This window comes from Leptosomus discolor, chromosome 7 (genome assembly GCF_034619465.1).
Source record: "Leptosomus discolor isolate bLepDis1 chromosome 7, bLepDis1.hap2, whole genome shotgun sequence".
Taxonomy (NCBI): domain Eukaryota; kingdom Metazoa; phylum Chordata; class Aves; order Leptosomiformes; family Leptosomidae; genus Leptosomus; species Leptosomus discolor.
This window is the reverse complement of record NC_141397.1, coordinates 25,517,599-25,540,676: the sequence shown is the minus strand read 5'-3', so window position 1 is coordinate 25,540,676 and position 23,078 is coordinate 25,517,599. Positions and strand designations below refer to the sequence as shown.

Genomic DNA, 23,078 nt, shown 5'->3' with positions numbered 1-23,078 from the left:
GAGGTGGGCTGGATTAACAGGAGAAATGAAAGAGCTCTGTGCCTTGTTCATCCTCTTTGTAAACAGCTGAAAATTGAATCACTCATATTCTTGCTTTTCAATAGCCAAACCTGAAATGGTAGATTTCCATCATGCATAGTTTGTTTACCACTGCACAGGCCACAATGTGTGGAGGTCATGTTGCACACAGGCTTTTCCTTGAAACAAGTGTACGTCACACACTCACTACTTCTTTACAGTGGAGAGATGGAAAATCAGCATTTGAATTGGAGAATGTCTTGTATTTCACGTAACCCTACCTTGCAGAGAGATTCTTCTCTGTATTTCAACAGGCTGCAAGTCTGATTATTGTTACTGGAGGCTGCCAAGACTGTTTGTGGATGTGCACCTGCTTGTTAGAATGAAAGTATAATTTCTGCTTAAGCTTTTTTGTGGTTGCCCCATGAAATATCCGCTAACATCCAGAGGGCTAATTTGTGCTATCTCCTATAATGGACAACGAAGTGTATTTATGGGTAGAAAAGCAATCATAGCCTGACTTCCCTTCACTGGGGTAGCACGATTTCATGGTGTGCAACATACATCTTTCCTTCCTTTCAGGAGTGTAGAACAAAGTACTGTATAGAGGCTCCTTGCTGCTCATATTGTAGTTTACAACAGTTTTGTCTGCAGACCAGCGAGGCAGTATTTTTGCCCCATTTGCACAAATGGAGGCAAATCCCAGCTACTAAAGAAAGGTGAGTTAAATCTGTATTTTTTTGATATTTAGAAACATCTCCATGAATATAGACATCAGTGTAGGTATTGCAAGCTGGGTTAATGTGGTAAGGGAGATACAAGATGTGATAAGTATGGTAAATCACAATCATCTTTCTTCAGTCGTCATTCAAAGATTTCTGTCACTGTGAACCTGAAAGGAAACTTCTATCGTTTCAAAGGCTTCGGGTAAAGGTCTGGTCATGAAGTCAGAAATGCGTGGGTGTTTCAGGGAACCAATACCATTCAAAGGACAGGCATTAAACCAGGTTTTTAAATATGTGGGACCTGCTTCCCCACTCCCATATGTTTAGTAGATCAATATTAGCTCCTCTACAGTCAATAGAGCTCACTGATGTAAAACTGCTGTGTCCACGTTCTTAATGATTCATAGTTTTGAAGCCTGGCCAGTTCTATAATTCAACCCTCACAAAGGCAAACAACCTTCTGCCAATCTGCCCTTTCTTCTCTCATCCTGTTATTTGTTAGGCGTCTGTAGCCCATTAGCTGGCTTACTATGGTATTAATATGTGGTATAATTATTCATAGCCAGATCTGCTGATAAGAAATTGAATGCTCTGGTAAACAGCTGACTGGTTTTTTTCCATGACATCAACAACAAAGTCAAATGGGGTACTGGAAAAAGGATAATTCCCAGGATCATGCTAAAAGATTACATAGTTATGCAGAGGAGGGGAAAAGCTGCTTTCAAAGCACTGATCAGGATTGCTCTGTGTCATTTCTAGCAGATACACACCAGCATGTCTTCTGCTTACACCAGGGACATATAAACTCGTATGGTGATCACTACATGCCAGGTCTGTCTACCTTTAAGAAATGGATGGGACTTCATGGTGCAGTTCTTCAAAATTATTTTTTCCAACCCTCCCCCCCAGATGGCAAATTTATCTCTGGAAGAATTAGGGTCTTACTTCTTTGTGCCTGCCTCCTTAAGTTAAAAAATTAAGTCAGTGGTAGCTCTGTTATCATAGATCAGGTTTTCTGTGTGGTCATTGATATTTGAGGTTGAAAAATGCAACTGTAAAGTTAATACTTTGGTATTATTCAAATGTTAGTCCCACTCATGCTTGGGTTATTCAGGGCACACATAGTAGCAGTGACAGAAACAAGTGCGTGCCCTTGACCTGTGGTGACTGCTATTCTCCTTGTCCACTGCTGCTGCAGGTCCACATCTGCCCAGGTCAGCAGTTGGGTTGCTGAAATGTTGGCTACACCTCCAGGTGTAGTCACAGGGCTGGCCAGCAAGGGAACCTGCTTGAGCCCACCATATTTTCTTCCATAAAAGCAGTGCCTCAGGGTACAGGAGAGTACAAGTGGCTATTGCATTAGTTTCTGTTACTTCATTTCCACACTACTTTTGCAAGTGCTTGCTACTGCTCACCATCTAGGAGAGTGGGTTTTGGGGAATCTCTTTGCATATTACATGACTGGCTGAGGAGGCATCTACCTGCACCCGGGGCTGTTTCTCAGTGCTGTTTGCTAATGTGCCAGTCACTTTGGCATAGGTGCAATCCCCAGAGTCAGAATAAGTGTCTTTTACATTATATGTGTCTTTTACATGATCATGATTCCTCTGACTTCTTTAGGGTTGCTTTGCATTAACACCTGTGTGACACCAAAACCTTCTCATCCTCCCCTTCCCAGTGGCTGGCTGACTAATAACTGGTTTCGAGGTTGAGATTAACTGTGATTAGACAGTTGAAAACTGTGACTAATGACTTGGGCAACACTTCTTGAAAAACTAAGTGCCATTTTTAAGGTTTAAAATAATTTCCACTCCTTGTTCCTGGATAGCACAATTGTTCCTTTTTGTTTCTTTGGAAGTGCAAGGATAGTTATAATGAAAGGCTTCTCAAAGGCTTTGAGTGATTAATTCCCGTTTTATATTTCAGATTAGAAACAACCATTTTCAACAACAGTTCAGAGAGGATAAGTTCAGAAGCAACCCTTATACCGTCTCCCACATTTCCTTGCTTATTCCTGGTCTTGCAGGGTTACTGCTGTCTTGAGGCTAATAACTTCAGTGTAGGATGAAGGTAATTTTCTAAGTGATTTCTTTCTCAGACTGAAACTCTGCCATTCTTACGGTGTCTTGTCCGATCAGTCAGTTAGCCTTGCTCCTCAAAACATGGGCTTTATTTCTGGTCTGAATTTGTCTCGTTCATCTTTGAGTCCTTGGTGGTTTTTTATGACTTTCTTAGATGAAAGAACTTGGCACTGGCCTTGGCCTTGCTCTCTGAAAGTAATAACACCAGATGAAACCTTCAGAAACCATCCTTTTGATGAGCTTTTTAATAACTACCTAGCTGGAAGTAATTTTTGATGTGTCTGGCATAATTTTTGATGCCTTTTCCAGCACCAGGTTTTTTAGCACCTAAATTACAACTAGTTCTGTAGCTGGTGTTCATCTTACCTGTGTTGCCTGCACAGGTAACAAAATCTCCCTTACAGTAGGCCACATATTTCTTTTTTTTAAATGTAACCTATGGTCTTTTTATTAAATCCCTACAGCATGCTGCTGAAGCTTCTTTTGTGCTGGGTCAGAAACCTGTAGAGCTTATATCCATTTCAGTGAGTTTCAGGATGTGACTGTCCTGATCTGAAGGTCTGTGGTTTCTCCTCTTAGAGAAAAGTGTCTCTGTTCATCCATCTGGGAGAGATCATGTGTCTGTGAGTGCCAGCTCACAGTGTGCTTGAACAAGCATCTCACCGCCTTATGAGTACCTTTTGCCATGACTTTCCAAAAAGATTGGGGCTGTATTTGTCTAGTGCTGAAGTGGAACTTCAGCATCGACACTGGCAGTTCTTCATACATCTTCGGTTGTACTGAACATACTCTGAAAACTCCCCTCTCCCTGTCCTGACAGTCCTAGATCTTTCCCTGATATCTTCAGTATAAACTCCAAGTTTTAACGTGTAGAACATAAAAGAGGAAAAGTAAAGACACTAAGGAAAAAGCTAGAATCAATTTTTATGCATTGTAATTTGTTCCATATCAATTTCTCTTGGTTTCTGATTTTCTTTCTTGTTTTTAATATTGGTAATAACATCCTTTATTGGAGAACAATGAGAGTGTTTAACAAAGGATTGTTTTCACACTATTGCACTAGAGTTCCTCCATAGACAGAGACAGGGATTTGATGATGTCTTTGGGCTAGCATTCTTTTGTCCAGGTTGTATCGCCTCACACAGAAGTGACTTGGAAACTCATTCTCCTTTACTGACTCTTCAGCATTACCCTCACCCCAGCTGTAGCATCTCCTTAGGTGGGGCCATTAGAACTTTACTGGGTCCAGTATGTTTTTCTTTAAGGAATAAAGATATAGGCATTTAAATTAAAACTACTAATTATTAATGATTATGTTTCATTCGTGTATCTCTTCTTGACTTGAAATGTTAAGTTTCCTCCCAAATGCATCAATCTCTGTTCCTTCCTTCTCTCCCCCTTCCATCACATGTTTTTTTTTTAAAAAAATTGTTCTTAATCCATCTTGTTTAACCTGCTCCTTAATTCTTTTCAACACTAAAACACAGGCAGTGAGAGGCTGGATCATACTCTCCATGGGAGTCTTTCAGCTGACTTTAATGGAAACAGGATTAGGACCTGCTTAGTCTGACCTCCATCCTGAGTGAGCTCTTGGCAGTTAAACCTTTTTGCCCACACAAAGCCCCTCTGGCACCGCTGGGGCTTGACTCACTGGGGAAAAAGGCCATCATTTAAAAGCAAGGAGGGAGCATAGATATTTCATTCACTCCTCTGAGATTCTACTGTTTTCTTCAGAAAAATAGAAGCCATTGCTGGTGCTATTTTGCTCCCAGTTGTTTAAAGGGTGATCAACACTGAAGTGCTGTATGCACTTGCAGAAAGACACACATGATCTTTTCTGTTGGCTTTTCTGTGGTATTGATTTAACAAAAGATGTCTGTCAAATGGGAAAGTATGTGGGTGGGTCAACGCAAGATGACTTTCCTGGGCACGTATATTCCAGCATTTCTGAGAAGTGTTTCAGCAGCTTGCCTCTGAAAACAAGGCAGAACAAAAGGACAGGTGGCAAGGCTAGTAGGGCTAAGAATAACAAATAATACATGAGTTGCATTGATTTAGTTTACAATGTTGTGGCAATTTGTGTATGAAAGCTTATCAACTCTTACAATAATGTCAGATTATTTTTTTGCTGGAAGAACGCTTATGTTCTGGAAAAGGCATTATGAAGTTATTGTTTTAGTTTAATTTAATTTAAAACCATCCATTCTTTTATAACATCAGCCTCTGCATCTTACTACTGAGAGATAGTCATTCTGTGAAGAAAACAAAAAGGCCTGATAATTAACTTAACGTACATGTGTTTATCTACAGAGCCAGAACAGCAGCAAGAGATTTGAGAACACTGTTCCTTCTCTTTGCTCTCTGATACCACTCTGTGCCCTGTTTGTTTTCCTTCTGGTTGCCAAACTTGCTCTCTCTTCTGTTCCCAAAAGTAAGCAGCAGAGGTAGTAAACTGTGCTCTGCTCGGCTCATGCACTATGGTCTGCACGTGAATTTGTGAGTATGGAGGAGTATGAAATACTGGAAGGAACATGCAGTCTTTTCCTTAAACCAAAGCAAAATTTGCAAAGAGATTTACTAGTTGTAAGCAGTGCTTAAAATCATGTAGCACTGTAAAAGGCACCAGCTGACAAACATGAATTTCAGAGGAAGAACTGCAAGACAAATTTTCGAGTCAGACTCTTAAGTAAAAAAAAAAAAAAAAAAAAAAAAAAAAAGTTGGTAGGAGTGCAGTACTTACTTACACTTGTACCACTAATGTCTCTACTGAGGGGGCAAAGCCAGACTGAAGCTTTCCTTCCACAGGACCCACCACACCCAGTGCAGAGATGCAGAAACTAAGCAAGAAGTTTACTGGGTGGGAATGGGTTGCTGTGCTGAGACCTGAATCCAGGGGAGTTGCTGCAGGTGTCCATCCTTGCAGGCTGCAGGTGGACAGAGCTGGCTGGTGGCCCACGGCTGTTTATCAGAGGGCTGAAAACAAGGGCATGCTGGAAAATACACAAGTCTCTGACCCTCATGTATCAGCACCTCTGGACTTGGCAGCAGAAGGCCTCATGCTTCACCTCTTTTAATTATCTCACACTTCCCTTAGGACGCTAGGAAGATAAAGTGTGTCCACAGCCCTCTACCAGGGGCTAGATGACAGGCCAAAACTTAGTCTGAGACATCTCATTTGTATGCTCAAGTCCCATCTGTCTACTGTATTATTTATTCCTGTGGCTTTTCCCTTTTAATCTCAGTTTTCAGAAGCTCAATCTTCTCTAGCTATCACTCTGTGTTGTGATGTATCATGAGTCATGCCTCATATACTGAGCTATAAGAGTGCACACGAAGAGAATTGTACCAGCCAGCATATGTGAAGAAAACATCATTTTTGGAAAGCTGAATCTGCCCTGTTGCAGCAGACCTAGTTTCAAATTCCCAATCTTAACAAAGTTGCCACCTGAACATCTATTTTTTTGAAATTTATTCTCAGTTTTTTGAGATTAATTTTGAATACATGTGATTACAACAGCCTTAGTATCTTAAAAGACAGCAGTACAATTCTCTGAAGCCAGCAGGACTGTAGTTAATATAATGTCCACTAAATAACAGCCCAGTGCGTGAACTTTAATCACAGCTGCTCTGGGTGTTACTGGTCTTTCAGGACTTAGACCGAGCCAAGTCATCCAGAAATGGCGTTAATCTTGCATTGCAAATATGACTGAGAGCTTATTATGAACTTCTCCAATTTCCTCAAGATTGCTGCTTTAGATCAGCCTGGCTCTGCGTGTTTCAGCTAGCAGCTGAACAGGATATTTATGCAAAAAAAATTATTGCACCAAATACTGAACTTTGATTAGAAGGCATCAAAGATTTATTAAAATGGGTCTTTCATTCATCAGGAATGAAAAAGTCACAACTGGATGCCTCACCTATGTGGCACAGGGATCAGTTGTCAGCTCCAGGAGGTGAATGCTTTTTCATTTTGCTAGCTGTCACGACAAGAAGGGTACCCTTTCGAATTTATTTTTTTTTTTATGAAGGTGAAAGGGAGAGTGATGACTGAGAGGCTGCTAATTTATCTGGAAGCCACCGCTCCGGGACAAAAATCTGCTCCAAGGGGTAACTTCCAAGAGGCCCTGACCTTTGGCAGTTGGATGTCAGGATTCACTAGGAAATGGACATCGTGTGCACAGGGAAGCTGAATACTTAGTCCTGGATGCTTCTGCCCCAATTTAAGGACTATGAGTTGCTCAGAAGCAGTTAGAGAGAAATTTTAACTTCTGAACATACGACTGTCTGAAATGCAGTTCTTCTAGAGAGTAACAATTTGTAGCTAGCTGATAATATCAGTGAATTTAATTAATTTTTCCTCTTGGGAAACTTTCCCTTTCACAGGTTTCCTCTGAGATCAAAGCTTTTTTTTAACAGCTGCTCTGGTGGCAAGCTGGGATTCTGCCCACTCTCTGGTGTGATTTCACCACATTGCACCAGACCTCTGTGGGCAATCCAAACAGGCTCAACAAGGAAGCATGGCAGACCCTGCCAATAGACACCACAACACCCTGTAGCCTTACTGCATCTTTACAACGTCTAAGCATGTAAGAAGCAGCACCTATTGTCATGTTAAAATTTTTCTAATGCCCTTTTCTTACAGAAACGGGAACTTGTAGAAACTGAAGCATTTGATTCAAGATTTTACTTATTTTGATGAAATTCCAACTCTGAATATGCCATCAGGAAATTTTTTGCATGGGTTCGGGACTGTAAATTTCTTTAGTAGAGAGTGTGTTGAGCTGAACAAAGAGTTGGAATTAACCCATGTGGAAACTGATAGTTGTTAAAAGATTGTCTGTTGATCAAATCCTATCTTCCAGAGACTCTTAGGAATGCAGGCTTTTTACCACTGACTATGGTAAAAAGCGTTTCATCCCCAATTGTTCTGACCATAAGATTTTCAAAGGAAAGGCCTCATGAATCTTTTAGGTATTTTTAGGTTGTAGACAGGTTTTATTGTGTTGTTTGGCTCTTCAAAGCAGTCTATTTAATCGGCTTTTGGCACCTCCTTCAGAGAGGAGATAAAAGCAGGAGGTGTTTTGGTGGTATTGTCTGCCCCTGTAAAACAATGCTGAGAGTCTGCAGCAAATCTGGGAGAGATGAGCGGTAAGCAGGACCTTCCCAAGGAGTTCTTCACACAGAGGAGCCTTGTGTGAGGAGGAGGATGGTGGAATTGGTGGCAGTTGTGCCAAAAGCACAGGATGCATAAAACCAATAAAAGATACAGTGAGAGCTCATGCAGCTCAGTGGCTGCAGCATTCCGGGATCACCACCGTACCTGCGGTGTTCCTGGAGACTAACTGGGAGAGAAAACTTTGTCACCGACATGCATAATGCAATCACTGAAGAATTCTTCTTCTGGAGCCTTAAAGGCGGCTGATGTTTGGCTCCCACTGCTTTGTCTTTGTAGTACTGACATGGCTAACATAATTAGGAGGAAAGACAGAGTCAGGTTTCCAGATGAATAAGTTAAAACAACAAATAAACTGGAATTATCACTATAAACCTTTTTCTCCATTCATTTACTGCTTTTTCTTTATACCTTATAACTCATTTTCTATTTTTCATCTTTGTCAGCTAAGATTCCTCACTCAATTTTTCTTAATACCAGTCCAAATCTGTTGCCTATCACTTGCTACTTACTTTTGAATAAAGAGTCTGTCCCCATCTTACTCATTTAAATTAATTGCCATGCTTAAATGATCTTTTCCAATCCTTGCTAACCCCAAGGCAACTCTCATCTGCCATCTTGATAGGTGATTAATGACTTTCCATTCCTGGAACCTACGTGAAAGGCAAAAGAGAAATAAGACAACCCAGAAAAGATTATCCTTCTAACCTTTCTTTCACCTCGATCTTTTCAGGAAGGAAGACAAGAATGGTAATAAATGTTACACTCTTCTTCAAGGAACATCAGCTCTGTTGGTGCCTGGTGTTAATTACCTGGAAAATATTTAACTGAGTGAACACAACTCAAAAAGAAAAAGTCCTTTTCGCTTGTCAAGTGGGGCTAATGGCAAAAATACGTATCTTCTGTGCCTCCTGACACCGTTAACACCCTCTCCCTTTGAGTAAGATCTTATGTTGCCCCCTGCAATCCAGCCAAGCCTAAGAGCAAGAGGAACACATTTTCTGGATGTGATTTTAGATCTATCCACCTGTGCCTTTGGAGTTAATCTAATTCAGTCTACAGTGATTCACAGAGCGTCAGTTGCTGCCAGATGTTTGTGTTGTGGTAACACTTTGGGCTTCAGTGGTACAAGATTCTCAAAGAGCTTTACAGTCTTAACTCACCTACCTTGTCTCATGTTTAATGTACTTTTATCACCCTTGTCCACTTGTTCTCAGCCCTCAGTAGCATGGATGACCACGGATCCCAGTATCACATGGCATACAGTTGTTATTATGCCATTGCACTGGGGCTGCAGGGGTTTAAATTGATCCATGAGGTCTTCTTGTTTTCCTTCATCTTCCCCAGGGCAAAACCAAGTTCCCAAACACATCCTGCCTGTTTGAGTAATGATCTGTCATGTTGGGCCTTATTGCAAGTGTTTGACTGCAATTTAATGTGCAACTGTGGGTTTTACATGCCCCAAGTCTCCCTGTGCCATTCTCACTGTGGTGGAAGCTGCCTCCATTCCTCAGCACCACTTGAATCTGATTGGGTGAACATCAGCTGGGTCCTCCTTCCTACAATAACCTCAAACCCATGGTTAACTAGTTTATTTCTCAGCCTGCAGATAAGTAGGGAGTCACCATCCCTCCACAGCTCTGTGAAAAGCTGGTGGTCACATTTTGGGAAGAAGGGACTTGCTGTGTTGTACAAGCTTGGAGGCAAATTCTCAGGAAGCAGGAATGGCCTATTTACTTTATTTAAGATAATTTATGACCCCATTTTCAATTCCTGCTGGGACTCCCACTGTTTAAGGACAGCCTTGAGTATGGCTTTGATATCAGCTAGAGTGTTTTGGTTTTACACAAAACAGTTAATTTTGTATTGGGCTGTATCCAGTGTGGCTAGAGCGTATCATGTAGGCTGGTTAGCAGGTGTTGCTAATAAAGCTATGAACCCTGAAAGCAACATCTGTCTCATCCTACTCAGGCTCTCAGATGATAATTACATCACCTGCTCTATATCTCATTAGCACTGACAGCTCTTCCTTCCCTTGCTCCCAAGACAGTGCGGGGGAAGGCACTTACCACATCTGCGTCTGGTTTTTCCACTAAGCAGGCACTGAATCTTCATCTTTCATAGAGAGACTCAGAGGCTACAACATTATGTTAGATACTGCTCCATCTACTTGTTGGGTCTTTCCTTGACTGGTCTGAGGTCAAAGCCACAGTGCTGCTGCTTAAAAGAGGGTGAGTCTGACTTACAAGAGGGCAACATCTTTGAAAGCTGGCTATGAAAGTAGTATTACTCTGAAGGGTCAAGGGGTGTCCTCCTGGTTTTTAAGTTAAAACATGCAGAGACTACCTGGTGATGCCAGCCTGCAAAAATAGCTTTTTTGGGCTGAGGGTGACCTAGCTTAGTCTGGAGGTGGAACCACCCCACAGGAACAAGAGCAAAAATGACCATTCCTATTAACTCCAACACCCATGGCTGCACTGAACTAGCAGTGGAGCAGTTCACTCACAGAGATGGCACTGCAGACAAGAGACTTAAAACTCGAGAACTTATGGAGCTTCCTTCTCAATTAGCAGGTTTTGTGTAAGCAAAGTCTAAGGGGTGACTACAGTGCTGTCAGATGAACTGTGTGCCTGCTCCAGCATCTGATCTGTCAGCTGGTGTGTTAATTGGATTCGCGTGTAGGGGAGACACTAAGCAGAGAAGCAGACTGTATTTTTACAACCCTTACTAATGTCACACAAGCCAACACAAAGGCTACTAGGATCTTGGAGAAATCAAGCTGGAGCATTGTGACCCATGAAAACAATATGGTCAATGCTGGGCCGACACTGCCTGAACACAGACTGGGAAGTGGTTCTTTCTGCACAGCTAGCATGCACCCTGTGCACCAGCTGTGCTGCAGAGCAGCTGAGACCCAGCCTACAATCAAGATTTCACTGTGTCTGGATGGAGCACATTGTAGATAAAGATATGCCTAGCGTGCCACCTTTTCTTTTTGCACAAAATTCATATAAGCATGCAGGATACAAAGATTGTCCCAGTTAACATTGTGTGCAGGCTTGCATCTCCCATTGCACTCCCGGTATTCGGATGGAAGACTAGCATAGGTTTTTCATGGTGTCTCTGAGATCTTTAAAGAGCAAAGCCTTGCAAGCAGCGTGGAGGATAGCAATGGTGTTGGTGCTGCACTCTTCAAGAACAAACTTGTTTTTTTTCCCGTCTGGGCATGTAGAACCTTTTGCCTTTCTAAGGAAGACTGTAGGAAATGCCTTACTGTCCAATGAAGATTTATGAATAAGAATTAAACTGATTTTTCTGTTCCTTCCATAAAGCACTCATGAGTTTGTTTCAGAATGTCGGTAGATTTGCCTACCATTGGTACTAATAGTTCATATTACAGTAGCCTCTAGAGGCCACAGGACTGTACACACCTCTACAGGAAAACTACAACAGATGTTTTAAAAGCTGCATGTATAAGAAGATAGGTAGGAGCGAGATAATAATTTTGTCTTGGGCTATTTTTGTGTATTTACCATTTTACATGGTAAAATGCTGCAAAATATATAAATACTGAAAAAACATATCTGCTCCAGTGTGCTTAGACTGTCCCAACACAGTATTAACTTTCATTTTAGCTCCAGTACCTTTAGATGAATTACTTTGTCCATGATTAAGCCAGAAACTGAACACATGGGATATAGCTACTATTTTTATGGGGTAACCTTCTCTTTACACTATAATAGCCTGGGCTTACTTCTTCTCTGTGCAGCTGATACCTCATTCCTGGCACGACTGAGCTTCAAATGGCTTAGTCAATTCAACCAATACTTTTTAATATGGATAACTGTGCTTGGGTAATACGTACCACATGAAATATCAGCTTAGTCTCCCCCATGCCTGCTAATGCAGGATAACATACTTTAGACCTGCCTGCAAGCAAGTGGCTAGTGAGTCTTGGGAAAGGAAGCTGTGGGTGATTAGGAGCCTGAACACAGGCTGGGGGAAGAGAGCTTGGTGGCACCAAACTAATCTCAAATACAACAGGAGTATCAAGGTAAGAGAATGTTAAATGGCTGTTTTCATATGGAAGATTGGGAATTTCTTCTTTTGTGGTCTTTTTGTATAGAAGACCCGGCTTGTTTCTCAAAAGGTGTACTACCTTTGTGGAGTTACTACCTAGCACCCTTTTCTGTGTAGAATTTGAATTAAACAAATATCTTGATGCTGTGTGTTTTTCAGGTCTTTGCACACCAGGCAAAAGAACCCTGATTCTTGGGGCAGTAATGGCAGCCCCATATCCCTTTGAATGAGGGTTTCCAACCAGTTCCTAGAAGATACCCATGTGGGAAAGCTGCTGAACCAGGGCCAAGGCCAGCCTTGCCTTTTTGGGGCAACTTGCTTGACAGCAAGGATTTAACAGAGCAGATACACTGGATGGGCCTGAAAGGTTTTTCCTGGCGGGACAGAGGGTGAGACTCAATGGGTATAAAATGAGGATGGCTGGTATGTTGATGAGAAAGGTGCTGCAGTCTGCCCATCCAGAGAAGGACCACAAGCAGCAGAGGGCAGTGTCACCTTGCAGGGAGGCACAAGGAACGACCATTTTCTGCAGTGCAGTTTACAACACTGCAGGTGTGTACAGGAAGGCCAGACCCCAAGGTTTTGGGGACTGCTGTCACACTGGCTGCTTTGTTTGGCTTCAGTTTGCTTGGGATAATTTGGTTATTCTCTCTTGCCAGACACGAGGGCAAGCAGTGGCCAGCCAGCAACAAAACTGGCATGATCCCTGGAAGGAAGAACAGCTGGAAAGAGGCTCTGCTGGCACCGGCTAGGCATGCCAGGAACAGGGCAGAGGTGTGATCTGCGATTGTGCCCATGCACCTGCAGTGCTGCCCTTGGGTGAGAGTATGGGGTGGGAGCTGCTGCCATGGCCACTTGGCCCAGCCTACCAGGGAAAGGGTGCTATGTTGAAAAGATGATACTTTTGAAGGGTTTGCTTCAGTACCACTACAGCACTCTTTCTTTTAAAAATTGGATTTTAGCCATAGCTACCTCTCATTTTGTACCTGTTTGTGATGCAAAGCTGAAAGATCTTTCACAGCTTCTGAGTTTTCTGTTGTCAGCCTCTGACCCTATCAGCTGGCAAACCGCTGGCAGCATAGTAGTTACTCAGATGTTGATTTACTTCATTCTAATGGAGGTAAATTTATGTGCCCTTCCCACAGTGTGCATGTGGGACTGACTAGCACTTTAAAAAAAAAATTATTTTAAGCCCATAGGAATGTCTCCCGGCTTCCTCTCCTTCAGGCCTCCAAGGAGAATTTATTCTTTAGTTTCAATATCTCATTATTGTAAGGCAGCCAGGTCAGAGAGGTATGATTTACATGTTGTTCTGACAATGTTTTCATGCTGCCAATTTGTATGTGGCATGCAATTCTGACTTTGCCTGATGAATGACACGCATTTCGGAGCAGCGAGTATCTTGACTGTGCTCAATGTACTGCATATTTGCCGTTCAACTGCCTGTAACTGTGTTTATACGTTATATACTTTGTCTAACACAGATAAAACTTGTCAAGGCTAGACTTCTCTGCCCTTATAGCTGTCTATCTCAGTACTTATTGGGCACCAATTACCAACCTAACTAGGTGCAGAGCACTTTAAGATAAGGAAAAAAAGTCAGTCAGGACAGATTTTTAAGGGCATGTGCTCTTGCCATTGGGCTGATGTTAATGAATGTATGATATGTATCTATATATGTTTATGTGTTGCCTGTATGTACCTAAATAAAATAAGAAATTAATTTAAGCTTATTTGATTGAAAAATGACATTGATTTAGGTAGATGTTGCACAGAGATCCTTGAGCCACTCAGCAGATGGCCAGACATGCTGACCTGAATTAGTCCTACTATAGTTTTTCTAGGCCTCTTTTGTGAACACCCTGCCAAGTGTTCATTCCCCAGGCACATAACAGTTTTCTATATAAAGAATGGTTTTAAAAATAACTCTCATGTACCTCTTAGATTCAAATGTTCTTTTTAGCTATGGAAAACTCAATGATGTTGTGATGACATATATTCCCACTGGAGAAAATATTTATTCTCCTTTCTCTACAAAATTTAGTGCATGTAGTCTGGATGATAATTTGGGACTACATTTTTTATGAAACGTCTCAAATATGAAACTAAACATTTGTGTTTGTCTGACCCTATTTGTAGTAGAGCAAAGTACAGAAGGAGTATGCATGGGAATATCATTCATCATCCTCCCTCCTTATATTTTAAACAAAACCTGACATTCTTGGTACTTGTTCACTTTCATTTGTGTTTATTTTTGTTGCTGTAGAAGCTATTTGATAAGTGTGTAACCAATGAATAGAAAATACAAAACTGCATTTTGCTTTTTGTTATGTATGAATGAGCACAGCAACACCCACGCTGGTCTGATTGCCCAGGCCAATGCTCTTCGCTCTGGTGGTTTGTAGGATCACAGAATATTGTCCAGCAGAAACACTGGGAAACAGTAGTAGAAAATGAATCACACACAACTCTACCTCCCTAGGCATATGGTGTGTGTTACTGTTGCTCTCAGAACTTACGGACAGTCAGTATTCTTGCAGGCAGGGATAGGGTCATGCTAATATTCTTCCTGTTTAGAATTTTAAATTAAAATGTCCTTAATAGGATCAGTTCTATACGATATTAAAGTTATGTTTGTATTTAAACACAAAATGTTCTATTTAGGAAGCCACCCTTATGGACCAGCCAGCAAAGAAAATTCTATAGAAAGAAAAAAGGGAAAAAAAAAATGCACCTCTTTTCTCATTTCTAATAATAACCAGGACTGGTATCTTCAGAGACACTGTAAAAAGTACAAAATGCATGGTAGTCAGGTGGATCTGTTACAGAGCTATATATGTTACTCCTACACCCCCAGAAATTAGTGCTAGGAATTCTTCTGCCCTGGTAAAGATGGTACATCTGTGGAGGTATACATCTGACCCTGCTATCCAAGGTTCCCTTGGTTGTCGATGTGTAGAAAGAGGCACTTGTGAGGCATAATCTAGCTTATACAAAAGCAGTAGTCTTCAGCTGGTCAGATGAACCATAGTACTGAAGTGCATGTTACTGTCTTTTCTGGGGAAGAGGGAAGTACAACTGATTTGCTAGCTTAGTTGTAGACATTTACAGTTAGATCAGACAAATTACATAACAGATTTTTGGGAGAATGGTAACACTGACTAGCCTTTTCCAAGGTAATAACTGAACTCTAGTCCCTGTGGCGCTCAAGGATTCTTTTTACAATGAGTTTAAATGGGACAAGATTGATCTGGCTTGCTGCATTTATTCAGTGTCCTTTAGGGAAAGAAAGATGCAATTTGAGTGCTCAATCAATCAGACATGTCTACACATATTTAAAATAAATGAGTTGGGTTCGTTTTCCAAAGACATCTGTCTAGTGACATTTTAGACAACTTATATGGTCTCTGATGGCTTCTTTAGAAGGTCACGGCTCTTCCAAATCTCCAATGTCAGTGCCTGCTGGCCCTGTAGATGTTCTTCTGATGACACTGGGTGCTATATTTAGTCAATTGTATCTCAACAAATAATTAAAAAAAAGGCCTGTAAGCAATGTTAAAGATACACAATGTTTGTAGGAATAAGTGTCTTAGTTCCCCTGGGGCAATGTGTCCACAGCTGTGCACTGCAGCATCTGTCTCTGAAGGAAGTCACTGAGTCCAAATGGCCACGTGTAGAGAAAGGTGATAATAAACTGAGATACTATGTTATTTATGGACGGAGGGAGATCATGATTCAGGAAGCTCATCCTCAACTTACGTTGATCAACTGTTCCTAGCACTTATGAAAATATTCTCTAGCCAGTTTTATGTGGTGATGAGATGTTGAAAGGCTTAAAATCCATTCCGATCTGTCAGAAACAAATGTTCAGGATGGCCGCACCACAAAACTTCACTCTGATTCTACATGGGCTACATACATTGCCCAAGAACTGCTTTAGAAATGGTTTGCTCAACGTGGCAAATGCAAGTGCTGTAGATTTTAAATGGAAATGCTCACAACATCTGTTTGGTTTAGTGAATATTCTTGAAGGTGTATAACTGAAAATGACACGGTCTGATGCAAAGAAGCCAAGAAACATACACTTCTATTCTCCTTCCAACCATCACATAGTCTTTATTGAGCAGAATATGAAATTAAATCTGAATGGCATTTATCTTCTAAAATTAATTTTTTCGGAGCTTGTGTCAGATAAAGTGATAAAGTCCATTCCATCTTCTGTCTGACTTTTAACTGCTTGCTAATGCAGTATCTATTGCAGACTGCATATGGCAGGAAAAAAATGACAGAATACTCATTTGGATTCAGAGTAAGGCATCCAAAATAAATTTGAGGAAAATGACCTTAATTCAGCAAAGTGCTTCAGCTTTAAGCATGCAAATAGCCAATGAATCACATGCTTAAAGTAGCACTCATGTATGTACTTCTTGCTAAATTAGGCATAAATTACCTCTACATATCAAATGGCAGCAAAAAGCCCAGTAAAAAGACAAAACAAAAAACCCACAAAAGATAATCATGAAAGCTTTGGTTCGGAAGCAATGCTTTCTAAGATGTCATACAGTCCAAGTAAGGTCTGTTTTATTTTCACTCAGTCACTTTATTATTTATTGCTCAGTATCAAAGAAATAGAACTGACATTGATTAAAGGCCATTGTGAGTTGCAGGTAATATTCATATAATTCTTTGAATAGTATGATGGACATTGTAGGGATAAATTGAAATCATAGAAGACTGAAATAGGAGGGGATCACGGTATGATGCAATCATGTAAACAACAGCACATAAGTATAGATTAATACAGATTTCTTATGTCCACTTGACAGACCTGATCAAAAGTAGCAAATATTTTAATTCTAAAAAACACTTGAGTTTTTGCTGTGAACGAGTGAATATAAAAAAACCCCAAACTTTATAAAGCAGAGTGGATTAATATGTTTCTACTGCTTTTCCTCAGTCCTCTCACTGAGTTTATTGTTTACTTAGGAAAATGAGCTAAGCAAACGTTCATTGTTTGAGCTGAAAAAAAAAAAATTATAAATTGCTGATATTCCCACAGAAGATATGAAATCAGATACTTTTGATCAGCCAGGAGGACATTAATAATTGGTGTAGACCACTTATGTTACGAATGACCACGTTTCAGTAATTGACACCCCTGCAACTTCCTCCTCTGTAATGAAGTGATACGTAAGAGCTGCAAAATGTGTCTCTCAGAGAAACTGGTAACTTCTGGTCATGTGTAGAGTTGCACTGGATTTCATAAGGCTTTGAGAAAGATCCACTGTTCAAATAGGGCACCCCAACTATTGAGAACTGGGCTGTGCAATGCAGATTCAAACTGCCTCGGTATATGGAAGCAGGACTTGTAGCTTGTTTTTAGAAATAGTGTCAACTTTGCAAAGGCCTATACTGGCCTGGCAGCATGTGAATTTCTCCTTGCAGTATCATGATTTAGGACATCAATTTGGGGTTAATCACTGTAAAGACTGGCATTCAGGCTCAAGCTGGTCAAATAAGGCATGAATTCAGCAGGGAGCTTTGGGGTAGGACTTTATCTCTACATCATAATACATGCTAAACTGTTTAAGTGTATTTGGTGCAATTACATCCAATTAAATACTTGGAAATGAGGTTCCCTGTCTTTAAACATCGTAAGGCCCCCGCTCTACAACAGGATTGGCACTGGCTGACTTGTACAATTTGGTCAAGATCTACAGGTCCCGCAGACTGCTCTCCAGGTATGAAAAGGTTCATATGCCCAAAACATGTTTGAAGATGGAGTCTTACATGGACAAAGCAGAGCTGGCTGCACAGTCTCACTAGGATGGAGAAGATTTATGGGATGCTCAAGGTGGTTTATGCCAAGGAATAATTCATGTCAGTGTATTTACTGCTGAATCTGTGAAACTTCTATTTAGCAAATGAAGAAGACGCCTTCAATGTGTGACCAGAACGCTAAGATATTCAGTGCCTTTCTTTAACGATTTCCGGATTTTTGATAATTACATACTTCACTTCTACATGCAGTCTGTCCTTTCCTAGCATTTTCAGTCTTCAAGGGGTTAGTTAACTGTTTTATTTTTTATAAATAGCATTAATATATAAAATCTTTTAAGTGCAATAAACACAGAAAAATATAAAACATTTCAAGGCTGTGATGCTTGCCCATTTTCTGTATCACCAAATGAAGTTGTAGGAAACACAGAGGGACAGTTCCAAGAAGGCTTTGGAATCATAGGACCGACTATTTTTGTGAGCTATGACAGCAGCCATCACACCCAACATATGCTGAGAGATTTTGATTTGGTACAGAGAAAACAAAGGACACATGAGTTCGTTACTCTTTCATACGGGAAGATTGCACAGGAAGAGAAAGCTGCCAACTTCCAGGGCACAGTGCACTTCTCGAACTGATGTTCACATGGTGTCTCCAAACTGCTTTGTTATGAGGCTAAACACCAGGATCAAACACTTGAATTGATTGATTGATACTGGGGACGAAACTGTAGAACCACAGCCACACTTTACCACAAGCATTGGACTGTAGTATGAGGACAGTTTGAATGGTATTTCCCTCCCCTCCCCCCCTAAACACACTTCACACGAAAGCAGTCCAATAGTTTTCTAAGACACAAGAACAGGACATGAGCTTAGTCCTTCAGAACAAGCTGTCTGTCTCCATCAGGGTTGTAACAGCCATCTTGCAACAGAAATCAGCCCAGACTTTTTTTTTTCCTTACCTTATTCCTGTTAGTATCCAAGGACCTCTCATTTCCCTAGTGGTTTCTGACTTTACATTCTTTCAAACATTCGACTTTTCTTATTTCTTAGTGTTGCTGTGTCAGTCTAAATGTCTTTTTCTTCTTGTAGTTGCAGTTTTCTCACTATTTCCCTGAACATCTGCAAGACAGCCCATCTGGGTTGACACAGTGTGAGATGAGGCAGACAGGCATTGCCAACAAAGGGCTCCTACTGCAGCAAGTGGGCTGTTGAAATCAGATGTTTTCTAAGACGTCTATGGGGACAAAGCCTTTCTTCTTCCCGCTGTATACTTTGATAAAGCCATCATGTTCCTTTTCAGAAGTCACACAAATCTGAATGCAAAGAAGGTACGAAAATAATAAACTCTTTGCCATGATCAAAGCGACAAATTATTCTAGGCTATTTATCAGGTGGCTTAGACATCCTGCTAGTTACGTCTATAAGCAGAACAATCCCTTTTAGACTCTCACTGCTTTGATAAGAAACTCAGACTCACACATTTAGAATGTTACCTTTCACCCATCTCCCTGAAGTGCCACATACACATAAGAGACATTAAAATAATTAAGAACTCTATGGTAGATCACAGATTTTGAAACTCGAATTATGACTTCAGCCTACTGTAGAGATGGTGATTTAGTTGTATATGAGAGGAATGGGTATTTCAGATCATGAGCTAGCTGGCTCCTTCAGCAGTTGGTGGTGAAAAGTAATCATGAGACCAAGTTGGGTCACTTGTAGCAGCTGATCTGAATGCAAGCATATTCTCTTCCGCATGTTTAAGGAGCGCAGGTGCTTCTCAGATGAGCAGTGGGTTATGTTATTTACTGAGCCCTTGCACCTGCAGGTATCTTGTTTTGGATAGCAAAGTATGTGGTCTGAATCCAGCTCTGTGATTGTGTTTGCATAACCCCTACTCTAAATGAGGCAGTTATGGCGAAACCATATGGGCTTTACAATAGCATAAGTATTACATCATGGTAAAGGCTTGCATTTCCTGAAGACCTTTGTGATCTCAGGTGTTTCCACTTCAGGGCCATTCCTGGTAACGGGCAAGCCATTTGGAAGCCTAGTGGCACATATACTTTAGACTGGGCACTTGAGCACAGAGCCACACAAAATAAAGAACTGTTTGCAAACATCTGTGCCAAACTGTCTATCTATCTCCTGCTAATCAACCAACCTTAAAAAATTAGCAGAAAACGGATGGTCCTATTGAGACCAACTTGTTGACTTCTCATGATGTCAGTGCCAGGTCTATAAAGCCCTCTGTCTGGGCTAACATTCACAAAGGCTCTGATAGGTATTTACAGTGTTTAATTACAATAATTCAGAGGGTATGAAATGAACAAAAAAGGTTCTAATGTGTTCCTGGATAAATCCATTTCAGCCTGACTGTTATGGATTGTTTGGTGACACCTAAATACCACATCTGAATTCTGGGCCAGCTTGTCCTTCTCTTGTTACATACATTTACCAGCAACACTGATGCTGCCAGAGAGAAATGAAAGGTCATAGGAAGGAGGTGAAGTTGCTTCATAGTTCCCACCTTGTTCCCATATTTGGAAATGGTCAGGTGCATCTCTGTACCTGCAGAGTCTTGGAAAGCAAATGGTTTCATTATTTTTATTACTTAAGCTACCCACTTAGCACTAACCAAATTGGATCCCTGGGGCAGAATGACTAGAGCTGACATGCAACTAAAAATATGTATTGTTTGGGCTAAATCACATGGAAAACATGGGAGAGGTATGGAATTGATGCCATTTAGTTTAGGTTCTGTTACAAAACAGTCAAGCTCATTTGTGTCATGAATGCCTAGCACAGCAGCTGCTCCCTCTGCAGTCATGTCACCATTCGAAGCAGAGAGGTGTAAAGCACATGTACACAGAAAGGTGTTTCTGACTGCTGCTAGATGTTGGTCTGTGTCTCTGAGAAAGACTATGAAAACTTCAATGATGACAGAAAAAGCCTGCAAAGAAACATAAGACTAAGGATAGCCGAGCATGGCACAGTATCCAAAAGTGAGAAAGAGCATCTTGGCTGAAAGATGCCCCTTCTCGGTTGATCCTTGCTGCTGTGTGGGAAAATGAGCCTTTGCAACTTCTCCATAAGTAGGCCTGGCTGGTTAAAAGGAATGCCTGACTCCACCACTCAGCTTTCCTCCTAACTAAACGTGTCTGCAAGACCTCTAGCTGTTTGTGTGGGCCAAAGAATCCCCAAAACAGTAGGTCTCCAGAAGGCACGCCCAGCAGGTCTGCACTGCTCACTAACCATACTGCATTTCTTGCTTAGCTGGTACTGTGCAGAACATATTACAAGAACAGAGTGCTTTCCCCTGATGTCTTGTACTGTCAGCAGAATGGTTTGTGGACACAAGAACAATACTGAGCTTTCTGAACACTGGTTTTCTTTATCATTGGAGTGAAAAAGGATGGCAGATTTGGCCTTTTTTTAGAGGGTTTTTTTTTTTTTTTGGTTCTGCTGCTGATTTGAGTGCTCCTTGATATCAGTGGGAGTGCTCTGGTGCAGCAATAACTCCAGATCTTCACTGGGCATGATGAGTACAAGGCCTATGTGTAAGAAACTGCCTCACTTTACATACTAATGCATTGATCTGAATTCTCCCAAATTCCAGCTGAAATTCTCTCACACTAATACACTAAGACTTGCATGGGCTGGCCCCCAGATGGCAGAGTTTTTTCTCACTTCTTCCCAAAGAAGGGGATGGGTCAGGGGCAGAGCGAGCTTGGCCACAATATGCCATACTTCCCTAATCCTGTGCGACTCAGGAGGTTTCCTGGGGCTGTGGCAGCTACTGGAAATTTGCAAAAACCTGGAGCTGCTCCAGATTCTGCAGTTTCAGAAAAAAGGGAACACAACACCATGTTTGGTCTCTTTTGTCCTCATCCCCTTTGGAGAGTGCTGCCAAGGATTTCACCCAGAAGTTGTAGCCTTGGGCTTTGGCTCTTGACTTTCTTTGGTGGTTATAAATCAGGAGTAACCCCAGATAAGTGTATGGTAGTATCCGGAGTTTTGGCTCCACCTGATGAATCAGCTATTGCTGAGGACTAGCCCTGGTAACAGACAGCAAACATTACAGTTGTGAAGGCACAAGGTGCCACAGCTACATTATGTGATCATCACGGTATAAAATTGGAAACTGCTTAAAATGGCAGCTACTCAAGCCGGCATGTTTTGGGGGGAAGGCTTCTGGCCTGACAAGGTAAGTGAGCCACTGAGCAGACACTCTCCAGTGAATTTGATAGGAGCACAAATGGAGATATATGTGGTTTGTTTCCCCTGCACCCTGGATCAAGAGGTCAGTAGTGGAGTAAGTCACAGGGTAAGAAATCACATCTCAGGCTATTTCTTAGTCATCAAGTGATTTTCAGAATTAGCTGAAAGCGGGATCTAATATTATAAAGTCGCTTCCCCATTCTTTAATCTCATTTTGTTTAACCCCCCCCCCAAAACACTAAAACCAAAACAAACAACTATTCAGATCATGACTGTTGTCTGAACTTGTCAACATCTGCCCTGAGGATTTTTTATCCGTCAGTCAGACCCAAGCAGATGGGGGAGGGAAGCAATTAGGAAATGACCCTTTAAGCTGCACGGTCATTAGTACTCTTCTGTTCTTCTGAGTCCTGTATTTTGAATTTGGGATCAAGTGACAAATTCTCTTTGTCCAGGAGTAATTTTGAACTTGCTTTAATTTTATGCTGCTGTCTTTTGCTTATCTTTTCTCTCCCATATATTTAAGCCATCTGTCAGACACAGACTGGTTCTGATAAAGTAGGAATTCGGTTATGAGGACAGTACACATTCAAAAGCTGTCCTGGAGCTTGCAGACAGTGCTAGGTCAAGAGGTTTGAAAGCTCAAGTCTTCTGTTTGTCTGTAAGAATGACAGCACAGGGACACTGTGAGTTTCTACATCTGCTGCTGCTCATGCACTGAAGTTCTTGCTTACTTGAGATTTGTGGGTAGGAAATGCTAAGTAGTTCAGTTTTTATACCCCTTTAGCCACAGTGCAAATGATGATGACAGGTTATATATCAGCTGTTTCATTAGCTTTTGGACCGAGAACAACAGCTTATTTTACCTGCTGCACTTATTTAGGGTTTTAAAGATGACCTGGACTAAACTGGATGCATAATTGGCTGTGCCATGTTTTGGACTCTTGTAAAACTTGTGTGCCACTCAGTATCTCCAAAAGTATAGAGACACCCACA

General features: G+C 41.3%; 1 protein-coding gene across 2 annotated transcripts in view; it reads right to left on the bottom strand.

Moving 5' to 3' along the window:
* Positions 1–19,075: 19,075 nt before the first annotated feature.
* STAC (SH3 and cysteine rich domain) overlaps positions 19,076–23,078 on the bottom strand; it is a 73,657-nt gene continuing 69,654 nt past the window's right edge. For both annotated transcript variants that reach the window (XM_086468243.1, XM_086468244.1), the window contains one exon: positions 19,076–19,174. In XM_086468243.1, coding sequence (XP_086324369.1) covers positions 19,076–19,174 — 99 coding nt within the window. The remainder of the gene's footprint in view (positions 19,175–23,078) is intronic.